Source organism: Dunckerocampus dactyliophorus, chromosome 20 (genome assembly GCF_027744805.1).
Source record: "Dunckerocampus dactyliophorus isolate RoL2022-P2 chromosome 20, RoL_Ddac_1.1, whole genome shotgun sequence".
In the NCBI taxonomy this organism is placed as follows: domain Eukaryota; kingdom Metazoa; phylum Chordata; class Actinopteri; order Syngnathiformes; family Syngnathidae; genus Dunckerocampus; species Dunckerocampus dactyliophorus.
Genome location: NC_072838.1, coordinates 15,460,243 through 15,471,982, shown reverse-complemented (window position 1 = coordinate 15,471,982; position 11,740 = coordinate 15,460,243). Strand labels below are relative to the sequence as shown.

The window sequence follows — 11,740 nt, the reverse complement described above, 5'->3', positions numbered from 1 at the left end:
GGTCGCCAGCCAATCGCAGGACACATAAAGACAAACAACCATTCACACTCACATTCATACCTATGGACAATTTAGAGTCTCCAGTTAACCTAACATGATTAACACGATTTTCGTCTTCATATGATTTCTTTCTCTGTCCTACCTAGTGCAATTTATAAGAACATGCTCTACTGTCAAGAGAACTTTACAGCTATCACACTTACCAGTGTCGTGTTTACCTATTAACAACAGTGTTTTGTTTAACCCAGTGTGTCCTAATCGAAGCCTTGTGATTAATGTTTCTTCTTTTCTGCGGCGGCCTGGACCAACGTGAGGGCTATTAAAAAAACAAACAAACATACAAAACAGTTCTCTCCCTTACTTTCATTACTCCACCTCTCCTGCCATAGCTTGCTTTCCTAATTACAGGTCTTCGTCGTTTATGTCCGGCGGTAATTGTAAATATGTCATGGTGCCACTAGTGGTCATCTTTATTATTACAGTGAAGGCTTGAGCGCAGTCAGATAGACAGACAGTCTTTGACTTGTGCTTTTGCAGTATAAAAACCAGAGTGGACCTGTCAGAAGCAGTGGTTCCCAATCTTTATTGAGCCAAGGCACATATTATATTCAATTAGATGCAAATTTATTGTCATTGTACATGCACAAATACAAGGTACCGTTGCTTGGGGCTGCCATTTATAAACTAGCATAGTTTATGTTAATTTATCATCATCAACTGACTGAATTGTTGCGTGAGTCACACTAAAATGCAATGTGGCCTGTAAAAGAAATGTAAAAATATTCATTAACAAAGACGTTTTAAAAACTTGAAGGTCATTATCATATTGCTAAATAACTGAAAGATTAGTTTCCCTTCAAACAGGAAGCGAATGGATTGTCTTCTAAACTTTACCGTTCTAGCTTTAGTTCATTGCTAAATACCCTAAATTTGGCCACAAACGATCTAAAATACGTTTAAAACGGTACAAATTTGAGTTATTACATTCTTCATTAAATTAACCAATTATTGTGTTCAGTTGAGACCACTGAGCAGTGGTTAAGACCGATTCGTGACATACGTGACGTCACATCTCCGCGACAAGCGTTTTATTTACTGTATGTGCGACACGCCATTGGCGAATTTCCTATTATTTTCAGTCTTCACCAGTAAAAGAAGGTTTTTATTTTGGGGTCCATAGGCGCAATCACACATATCACATTTATCAATAAAATCGTCGTCATTGTGTAAATTATTGAAAAAATAAAGTCCACTTCAACAGATGATTATCGACAAGGTGGCGTTACAGTTCTTGTCCACGTGGTGGCACTGTTGACATCTAATGGCAGCAGCACACAAAGAAAGTGCTCTCATGAAAAATACAACTGACACTGCAATATTTTAAGGCACGTGGCGCAAAATGGAACATGACAAAACTCCCCCAACCATATGATGCTCTGGAATGCAAACGTTTGACAAAACAATGGATATCACATGGATATAATGTAGTTTAATTCCATGTTAAAAAATACAAGCTAAACCCATAAAGGCACTTTTTGTTAAGCTGTCTCACAGACATGCAAATAATTGACTTTATCGATAAGGCACTTGTTTTTGGCGACAGATTATACTAAATTATACTAATACCTTCAACAAAGAGCTACATTCATTCTGTCAACACCTAAACAAAGCTCTTTTTCATCAATAATAGACACTTTATATGCTGCCCTTGTTGTACCACAGACAAATAGCAGCGGCAGCTTGATTTTAAATGTCACAGACTGTATTTTACCTTTGATTTAAGTGGTATTTACAGCAGTTAAAACAAACAAACAAACACACACAAAAATGACAATAATAAACATATAGATACAATAGAACATTATTATTAGGTTTTTGATTGGTTTGGATCTTATTAGGTAGTTGTGTGATTTAGGGACACATTCTGACATGTTTTGACGCAAAATGGAGGCAAAGATCTTAATCTGGCAATACAGAAGGCGTGAAAAACAGTAAAACTTCCTCTAATCCAGAAAAGGTGAAGATTTTTCCCTGGTTCAGTTTGTGGTCATCCAACAGCACACCTGCTCCCTGTCATCATCTACCTTTAAACATTTGGATTTTGTGTTTGTCTGCCAAAAGCTGTGTGACCTTATATTCAAAATCTCCATCATGGACACCCGTGTGTCGAAAAGCGCCGGAAAGAAGATTGTCCTCCCAGTAGTGGTGCCAGTTGCCGGCCTGGTCTGCACCGAATCCGAACACGTTCACCTGGAGTCGAAGAGCACAGAAATTATGAAAGGTGCTAAAAAGCCGAAGTTTAGTGGTTGTGCATGTTACCTCATCACATATGTGGACAGCCAGCATCAAGCTGAGGAAGCCGGTGGAAGGGTAGCGTCCATGCCCCTCAAGCCAAGACTCATAGATGTACTTAAAAAACGTCGGGTTGTAAATCAACACCTGCAGAATATACAAACAGTAAGACAATACTGCTGCTACTAATATTACTATAGTCCAATTTATATTTACTGTAAGAAACCCTGTTCTGCCTGGAAATTATTAAATAAATTTTAAAAATGATACAATAAATAAAAATAATTCATAAAAATGCACATTTCTACAACATTTTTTCCCAATATTTATAACTTGTTGCCATTTATTTTTATTGAATTAATCTCTTTATTACCTGCAATATGTGTTTGCACAATAAAATATTACACTTCAAATTCCAAACTACTGTTCCAATAACATTTTAAGCTTGTTGACTTTCATTTGTATTGAATTACTCTCCTTATGCCCTGCCCGTGAGATTCAATTCAATTAAAATGCACTTTTCTGCAACAAAATTTCCAATATTTCAAAGTTGCTGCCATGTATTTTTTTACTGAATTTTCACAGAATTAAATTAAATATTACACTTCCAATTTCAAACCAATAATATTTTAAAAGACAAAAAAAAAAAGAGAAAAAATACACATTTCTACAGCAAAACTTCCAATAATATTTGTAACTCGTTGCCAGTCATTTTTACTGAACTAATCTCCGGGTTCCCTGTGATATGGGTGTGCTCGACAAAATAAAAATGAAATGCCATCAAATAAAAAATCACTAAATATCTCATCTTATCTTTTTGTGTTGTATTTGGCTTTCATTTTTATTGAATTGATCTACTCCCTGTGATAGAGTATTTGTGTGCTCAGTAAAATAAAATGAAATAAAATGTACACTTCCAACGATCAAATATTGCTCCAATAATATTTTAAACCTGTTGGTATTTATTTGCATTTCATTAGTATTTCACTCTACCCCCTGATTTACCATCATATTCCTTCCATGCTAACTCATAAATGACAGTATATTGAATAAAAAAAGATGCTGCATTGCTCCATCTGAGACTTGCTTTCATATTAAATATAGAATGTTACATTACGTTATCCTTGTTGGCCTTTATCCTGGACTTGACAGGCACGTAGGTGCTGCAGGAAGAGACAATAGAAGCAGGTTAGTGTGTTGTGTCTTTTTCACGCTGTTGATAGCAATCATACATTCCATTTTTTGGAAAAATACAAGTAGGAGATCCTGCCAGACGCACGACACAGTCGTGTGTGACTTCCGTTTCATTTAGGTGATGATGGCCCGGTGTCTCGCCTGTTTGAACAAAGCTGATTAAATCAACCTAGCAGGGTGGCTGATACTGTAAACTGAATTTGGAAATCATTTTTCATATCTGAGTTGTTTGTCAGGGAAACGGCACACCTCAGCGTTAAAAATGTGAGATAACGCGCGTGGAAAGGCTGTTTGCATTGGTGGTTCTGCACCCGTGTAAACCTAACGGTCGGCATACCAATGAGTGCGATGAGAAGCGGTGATTATTATAATTAATATGCTACACAATCCGGGCAAACCTGTAAAGACAAAACCAGGTTTATCAAGTCCATTGTTCTGTGCCTTATTAAAATTCATCGCGTCTGCACTTTTAGTGTGACTTATATGTGCTGTCGCGCCTTTTGCTGTTAACTGTGAAATGAGCGGTGTTTCTGTGCATATTCCTGCACGCAAAATAGCTCAACTCCAGCGCCGCCGTTTGAAATAAAGAGTGTGGCTTAAGCACTCTCCATTCAGTGTCACCTCACACGTCGCAGTCCTTCAACTGGTGGCGGTGAACTGACATTTGATGATAGCTTGGGCGACAACCGCGCTTCTATGAGAAACATTGGTTTGGATGTGCTCGTCCTTCTGCTCCGGAGTTATTGGCAAAGCCTTTCACTTATTATCAGGGGGGTTATTTTCATTTAGTGCAGGGGCGTCAAACTCGAGTTCACCGTGGGCCACATCGCAGTTATGGTTATCCTCAGAGGGCCACTTTTCATAATTCTATTTTAGAAATTCGTTAATTATTACATACATTTTTCATTAAAAAGTAACAAAAAAATAGTCATTTTAAATTGGATTTGACAACCAAAAAATATATGGTTTTCTGTCAATATTGACAACAAATACATTTAGCAAGAAAGATTGTGTTTTTGATTAAAAATATATATATTTTTAAGTTGTTTTTGTTAGTAATATTAATTTTCTTTTTACTTTATTATTTTATTATTTATTGTAAATGTAACGGTGAATGTTTATTAAATTGTTGTAAAAATATGTTTTAAATGTTACATTTTGTACTTATTTAAATATATTTATATTAAGTAAAAACAAAAATTTAATTACAGCATACAGTACGTATAAAAATGCAGTAATATCAATATAATTTTACAATACTGTAAAAGTAAAATAATAAAAAATAAAACTTAAAAAAGTAGACAAAATGAATATTAATAACAAAATTACAATGTACATACAAATATTTTAAAAAATAATAATAAAATAAGTGTCCTTTTGACATGCATTATTTCAAGGCTTTCGCGGGCCACATAAAATGATATGGCGGGCCAAATCCGGCCCCCGGGCCTTGAGTTTGACACCTGTGATTTAGTGATGTATATTATGATCTTAGTTTCATAAATTGAGCATGTTTGCACCTCAAGTGCCGATAACGAGAGCATTGTATGCTGGACTGTAACCTTGGTATCTGGAGCAACACAGAAAACGTTGCCTATTGAAACCAGCAGCAGATGAAACTCCACCTGTTCCCATTCATCATGTTAGCAGGCCAAGCATGCTCCAAACGATGATACGTCAAGAATGGCCATACCATCTGTGTTTCTTCTTGTTGTCCGCCAAAATGTTCACCACAAATCAATCATGGGGGAAAACCCCCCCCCCAGCAAAAGTAGGTGTTAAAACTGAAAATGTGTTAAATACTGTAAGAAATTAAATGAATTAAAATCCGTTTGCGAGACTCTTTAGACCGGTGGTCACCAGCCTTTTTGGGACTAAGATCCCTGGTATCAGCCGTGAACCTGCGCAAGATCTATCATGCAATATATGCTTGGTGTTATTATTCCTTCTTGGTTTCAACATGTTAGCGTTTTCTCATTGTGCCTTTTGCTGTATTTTTGATCATTTTTGCTGTTTTTTAAATGTTTCTGCGGTGATGCAATGACATATGAGCCACAGGCCGCAGATGGCCCCCGAGCCGCACATTGGGCACCCCTACACCCCTACTTTTGTGGATCTTGGTCGGGGTTGTTCTTGTGGCGTCGGCTTCGTGAGCAAACCACAACTCTTATTTGGCTTGTTGGCTCAGTGTAGTGGGCGAGCGACGCAGGCCGAGGAGAGAGGGGCGGGTCAATACAACAGTCAGCCCTTAACGAGCGGCAGCGTCGCGGCTCAAACATTTTTTTGGAGGTGCACATCTACGGAGTTATATTTGTGCCTTAACTTTGAGGTGGCAAAGGCAGACTTGGAGCCCCATTCACGTGCAATAATTACTGTTGTACGCACAGGCACTTCGCTGCATGCGCTCCGTCACTCCCTCCCTCTCTCGTTTGACCTTTTTGCGAGCGCAAACGTCCAACACACAGCTGCACATAACTGCTGGAGAAGAGCACGCCGTACAAAAACAGCGTCTCAGCCGTGTGGCTCATGTTGTGTTGAAAACAGTCCCTTAAGTATCAGATATACGGGAAGGTTGAGTTGGAAAATTCACGTAATTTGGTCACCGCTTGTCATTGAGGGGTGATGGCGGATCCCGCAGCCAAGCCAGTTGAGAACCACAGGTCTAGAACAGACATGGAGACATTGAGATTGATTACGTGACGGCTGCACGTACTATTTAACCGTGCCAGTGGTCAAGGCGCTAATGATCCACTGCAGGTCCAGAGTCTTGAAGGGTATGAGCACCAGCATGGTGGCGTTGTCCAGGTCTATGGCGCTTTCGGGATACATCACATGGTGCGTCGTCCTGGAGCCCACATCCTCCTCAAAACCAGCGGTGGGGGCTTGGTTCATTCTGGAAGGAAGGGAATGCGTTTAATATTGACTTCTTTTCAACACACAGAGCCACCTTGACCATTTTAAGAACAATATATCAGCACAATGTGTCCCATTTTGACCACTGCTGGACTGCCAAACAACAATTTAGAACAACCGTGTGTCCATTTTGAGCACAACAATGCTCCCTCCCTATTATTACGGCCAACGACGCTCGCTCTCTCTCCTGCTGGAGCGGTAATTGCTGAGAACAGAGAGGCAGTTGGGTGCTGTCAGCGCCACGTAGGAGACAAATCATTAGGATGACCCCCCCATCAGCACCACCACCAGCACCTATGAGTAACACCGCCTGTCTTGGCCGTTGAGGTCTGGGCAATATCATTGTGCTCATTACTCACTCTGCTGATGACAGCTACAGTACGTAACAGCGTGACATTTGCAGCGTCAGTCTGTCGCCACTCCAACGGGCCTCCTTGCAAAAAAGGCATTTGGTGTCTATCCACCATGGAAATGACTCGTTTTCTGGTCTTCAAATTGTTCTACACGGCAAATAAAAAGCAGCCTGTGGCAAGAAATGCAAATAAGAAGTAAATTCAACTTTTTTTTGGTCCGTTTTGAAGACTTTATTGTCACATTGACAGCATAGTAAAAGCATAGTATCGATTCCTGCAGGGTTTTAGGTGAACGATGACATTTTTCTTTCTTTCCCCTCAATGATTAAATATGATTTTATAATAATTTCAAGACATTACAATAATGTTTGTACTTTATTTGGTAAAATATTGAATATTTATTGGTCTGAATGTTGTGGCCGAGTGGTTAGCATGTTGGCCACACAGTCAGGAGATTGGGAAGACCTGGGTTCTAATCTCCGCTGTGTGGAGTTTGCATGTTCTCCCCGTGCGTGCGTGGCTTTTCTCCGGGTACTCCAGTTTCCTCCAAAAACTTGCATCTTAGGTTAACTGGCGAGTGTAAATTGTCCATGTGTGAATGATTGTCTATATGTGCACCTGCCATTGGCTGGCGACTAGTCCAGGGTGTACCCCGCCTCTCGCTGGGATAGGCTCCAGCATACCCCCACTACCCTAATGAGGATGGATGGATTTTGTGGCACTGCTGCCGCCTACCAGAATACTACATATCACTTGTGACTAATAATAATTATTATTTATTAATCAATTTATGAAAACCTGCGATATAGAGAGGGAGCGATAATCGAACCGTGATATTGTGAGGGATTACTGGACTGAAACGTGGAAGATTATTTTGTCACCAGTAGGGGGCACCCTTTCATTTGTCCATTCGTTTTTAGCAGACCAGAAAACGGTGCAATGAATGTTGAATGTGGATATGAATCGTGTGCAGCCAAAACTCAGACGCAATTGAAATAATGGCGTCATCGCGCACAATGACATGAGGTGATTTGAACTACCAACATTTTAATGTCACCATGACTCTGAAACATAACGTTTCCAACATTACAATTGAGATTTTTTTCTCCTGAAATGATGTATCTAATCAAGCGGCGACAGTAGATGCTCCGCCGTAGTTTTTCCATTGTAGCCTTTTAAAGGTCAGTGCTATTTCACTTCTGTCTCATTTCACACGCTTCAGTCTTTGCAGCTGCTGTTGCCTCCACTCCTTCTCCTTGAGGTTAACTTCTTCAAATGCTTCAGGCTGACTCATCGCCACGTGGAACGCCGTAGGAGACATCACATCAACAACAGGGGTGCTCCGATCAGGGATTTCTGATGCTGATTCCAGCACCGATCATCCATGAGTGAAATGAATGAGTGAATGATGAATGAATGAATGACATTTTTTCCCCGCTGTGGGATAAATAAATAAAGTACAAATACAAATGGGCCGATACCGACACCAATCAGATAGATTCCCAAAGTGGTTTTCGCTGCATACAATTCCAGCTGGAATAGGGGGTACGTGAATAAAAAGCGTGTACTGCAACAACCCACAGACCAATAAGGCCTTGACGACCAACATCCGTCAGGAAATTTGGAGAACTTGGTTGTTAAACTTTCCCCTTCAATTTGGTATTAAATGAATATGCAGACTTAAACCATAGCCATCACGAGTGGACAAAAAAAGTGATGCACCAATACAACCCATTCAAACAGAAGGACGCAGACATCAAAGTGGGATAAAAGATATGTAGGACAATTACTTATCTATTTATCAGTGCCCAAAAAACAGGTTTGTGGACATAAAAGCACTTACTCAGCGTCCTCTCAAATTCATGATGTCATCCTCTTTGCTTGCGACAGCCACTAGGGGGCACACGGGGCCCGGTATCCAGGGATTTGTAATGTGATGATATGTTCTGATGTATTACCTGGCATTCTAGTCCATTTTGTTGGTGTTAGGCTGAGTACATATGTGGAAAATCACACTTTTAAAGCCAATTTCAAACAACAGCACATATGACGCACCAAGCCTATTTGACACGCTGGCTTAACGGTCCTTCTTAATGGAGTTATTTGCACAAGCTTACATCATGCTCGCCAATATTAGCTTGACTGATCCTCAATTCAGCAGAGGAAATACCGCTGGGAGAACTTGATTGATGAGAAAATAACTTTTTTATCTTTATTGTGGGGGCAAGCATTTGGGGTGAAATATGTATTTTATTGTTCCACAGCTTGTTCTCTTGCAGCAAGGCTGACCTTTTGGCTCGGTAGCGCAGCCTCCAACCAGGCATGACTACAAATATCACGCTTGCGCTGGAATGAATGAATTAAAGAACGGCAGCGCCGTGAAGCAAACCGCTCCACTAATGGCTCACAGAGGATTGTTGTCTTGGTGCCGTCGTATAATTGACTTGGTAAGACGGCGCCATACTGCTGTCACAGCGCTGGCTGGCCCGGATGATAAGCAGCAATGCTGTTACGCGGTGACACAGCAGCCATGTTTGGCATTAATGAAAAGCCGTGTGAGAAAGCAGAGCTGTTTTTTGTTTTCCCATTAGGCTTATAATGAGAAAACTTCGTCTTTGTTTCACTTTCAACAGGATTTATAGCTTTACTTTCGACTTTTTGTTGTCGTTTATTGATGTGACAGGGTTTATTTGCTCTTGTTTTGCGGCAAGAAATGACACAAACAACAACAATGGATAAGGACGAGCGTCTAGTGTATATTAAGTAAAACCGACATGTTATTCAAGAGGAGACTGAGGGCAGCAAGGAAACACAGCAATACAGCAAAGTGGACACTGTGGAGTTATTGCTTTACTTGTTTTTTGGCAGGAAACAAGACATGCTAACAAAAAATGACAACAGAGAAGAAGAAGACATGTTATCCAAGAGGAGAATGAGGGCAACAATAAAACAGCAGCTGCAACAAAATGGAGATTGTGGAGTTTTTAATTTACCTCAATTTAAAAAAATATAATTATTAAGGAGACGTGTTATCCAAGAGGAGACTGAGGGTAGCAAGAAAACAGAGCACTGCAGCAAAGTGGAGACAATGATTTTATGTTGTTTTTTGGCAGCAAGCAAGACATGCTAAGATATATTTATTTCTAAGGAGTAAGATGACCAATTTTATCCAAGAGGAGAGTGAGGGCAGCGAGAAAATGGAGTGCTGCAGCACAGTAAAAGACGTACAGTAGAGTATAATACTGCAGCATTACGGTAAGCTAACATTAGCATGTGTCATTTTTGACATTTTCAGTGAAATTTTGTGGCACATCTCAACTAGCAGCAGTTTATGTCAGTGATATTACTAGAAGTACTAGAACTAGTACCTGGTAGTACCTACTTTGGGAAGGCCCATGACAAATATGGAAAACACGGACGATGCGTTCACAGACTGACCTTATAATGAAATGGCTGGAGTCGATGAGGCGTCCGTACTGGGATCCTTTCAGGTTCCCCGAGTTCCCCACCACGGAGCAGGTCCGGCAGCGCTCGGGGCCGGCGTCCATGTAGAGCACCTCGTCGGGAATGACTTGGAAAAGCTCGTCCACCACCTCGCTGAAGTTGGCCGGCCGGCTCTCCGACTGCAGCCACTGGTGACACAGCAAAGAGACGGCGGACCCTTAGAGAGCGCCTCGCCGCGGGCTAACTTTAAGTGGAAGCGATTGAACAAGGCCAAAAGGTAGCTTCAAACAGCCAACACATCACTGACGTGTCCTCGGGGAGCGCTTTAGGGCGTGCTTGTCTTCTGGTGGCTTTCAACTCACAAAGACAGCAAATCAAATAAATGCAGCATGTTTTTTATGTGCAGGGAAAGCCGAAAACAAGCGGGCAAAAGTTCGCATCACAACCCAATACTTTGACAGCAAAGTGACTATTTCATTAGATGACGTTCCATTTAGCTTTCACGTGTCATTTACAGAAATTAAGCCAATCCAAAGGTTGCGCCCTTGACATCACCGCCAGCCAACTGTTGACATTTGCTTCATCCGAGAGGCATTTGCTCAAATTGCTTGTGACAGGAAGGCAACCCTGCACTTTTATTTTCCTATTCTGGCCTCTAATTGGACACGGTGTGAAGGGAATGCAGGATGGGGTGGCTGCCCGCCAGATAGAAGAGGTTTGACCTTTGAGATAAATTTGCTGTATTCCCATGAAAAAATGTAATTGATTCTTCAACAAATTCAATCAATTAACCACAGAGACTCCTACAACCACCAAAGCAAATAACCGTCAGGGTCTCTAATTTGCGCTCGCTCAAAAATCACCGCCATTGACAACTGAGGCTGTAGGCAACCTACTGATGTAGTTTTTATCAACTCCACAAGATGGCAGTAGGTGCATTTCAATGCATGTGTGCTCAGCGTCCAGCAGCTTGAGCTACCTCTACATGCACTTTAAATTACTCAGCTACTCAGCTCTTGGTGTGCATGTCATGCATGTTACACTTGCCGTAGTGTTGTTTCCAATGTACTACACCATCGGTTCTGTTGCTGCTGTGTTGTGCAAGATACATGTTAATAAACGACCCGCATACATGGCGACATAGGGTAATGGCCTTGGCCGACATTGCAAGTCCCTGTGGACGGGGATTGCTTTATTCAAAAACGTAAAGAAAAATGTGTTGTTTCTAGAATAGGAAAACTCTTCTAGCCTTATGGTGGAGATAATTCGCACATTCTGTCGTCGCTGTATGAGAAAGTCAACATTAGTGCAGTTAGGCATGGGCCATCATCAGAGATTCACGGTGTTATAATTACAGCCCTAAAATGTGTCATTTTAAAAGATCGTTACAGAAAAGAGAAACAAAATTCAAGTCAGAACAGTCGCTTTTAAACCATATACTGTAATATAACACAATGGAAGTGGAACATATGTACATACAGTACTATGTATACTAGTATGCATACTATGCATTGCTGCCGGCATCAACACTGAATTCCATCCAT

At 40.8% G+C, this 11,740-nt stretch overlaps 1 protein-coding gene across 2 annotated transcripts in view; it reads right to left on the bottom strand.

The window, feature by feature from the left end:
- Positions 1–1,146: 1,146 nt before the first annotated feature.
- Positions 1,147–11,740, bottom strand: part of LOC129173459 (CMP-N-acetylneuraminate-beta-galactosamide-alpha-2,3-sialyltransferase 1-like) — a 35,644-nt gene continuing 25,050 nt past the window's right edge. For both annotated transcript variants that reach the window (XM_054764409.1, XM_054764410.1), the window contains exons 3-7: positions 10,191–10,384; positions 6,200–6,379; positions 3,410–3,455; positions 2,320–2,439; positions 1,147–2,250 (exon numbers count right to left, since the gene is read on the bottom strand). In XM_054764409.1, the coding sequence (XP_054620384.1) occupies positions 2,077–2,250; positions 2,320–2,439; positions 3,410–3,455; positions 6,200–6,379; positions 10,191–10,384 (714 nt within the window). In that variant the 3' untranslated portion in view covers positions 1,147–2,076. The remainder of the gene's footprint in view (positions 2,251–2,319; positions 2,440–3,409; positions 3,456–6,199; positions 6,380–10,190; positions 10,385–11,740) is intronic.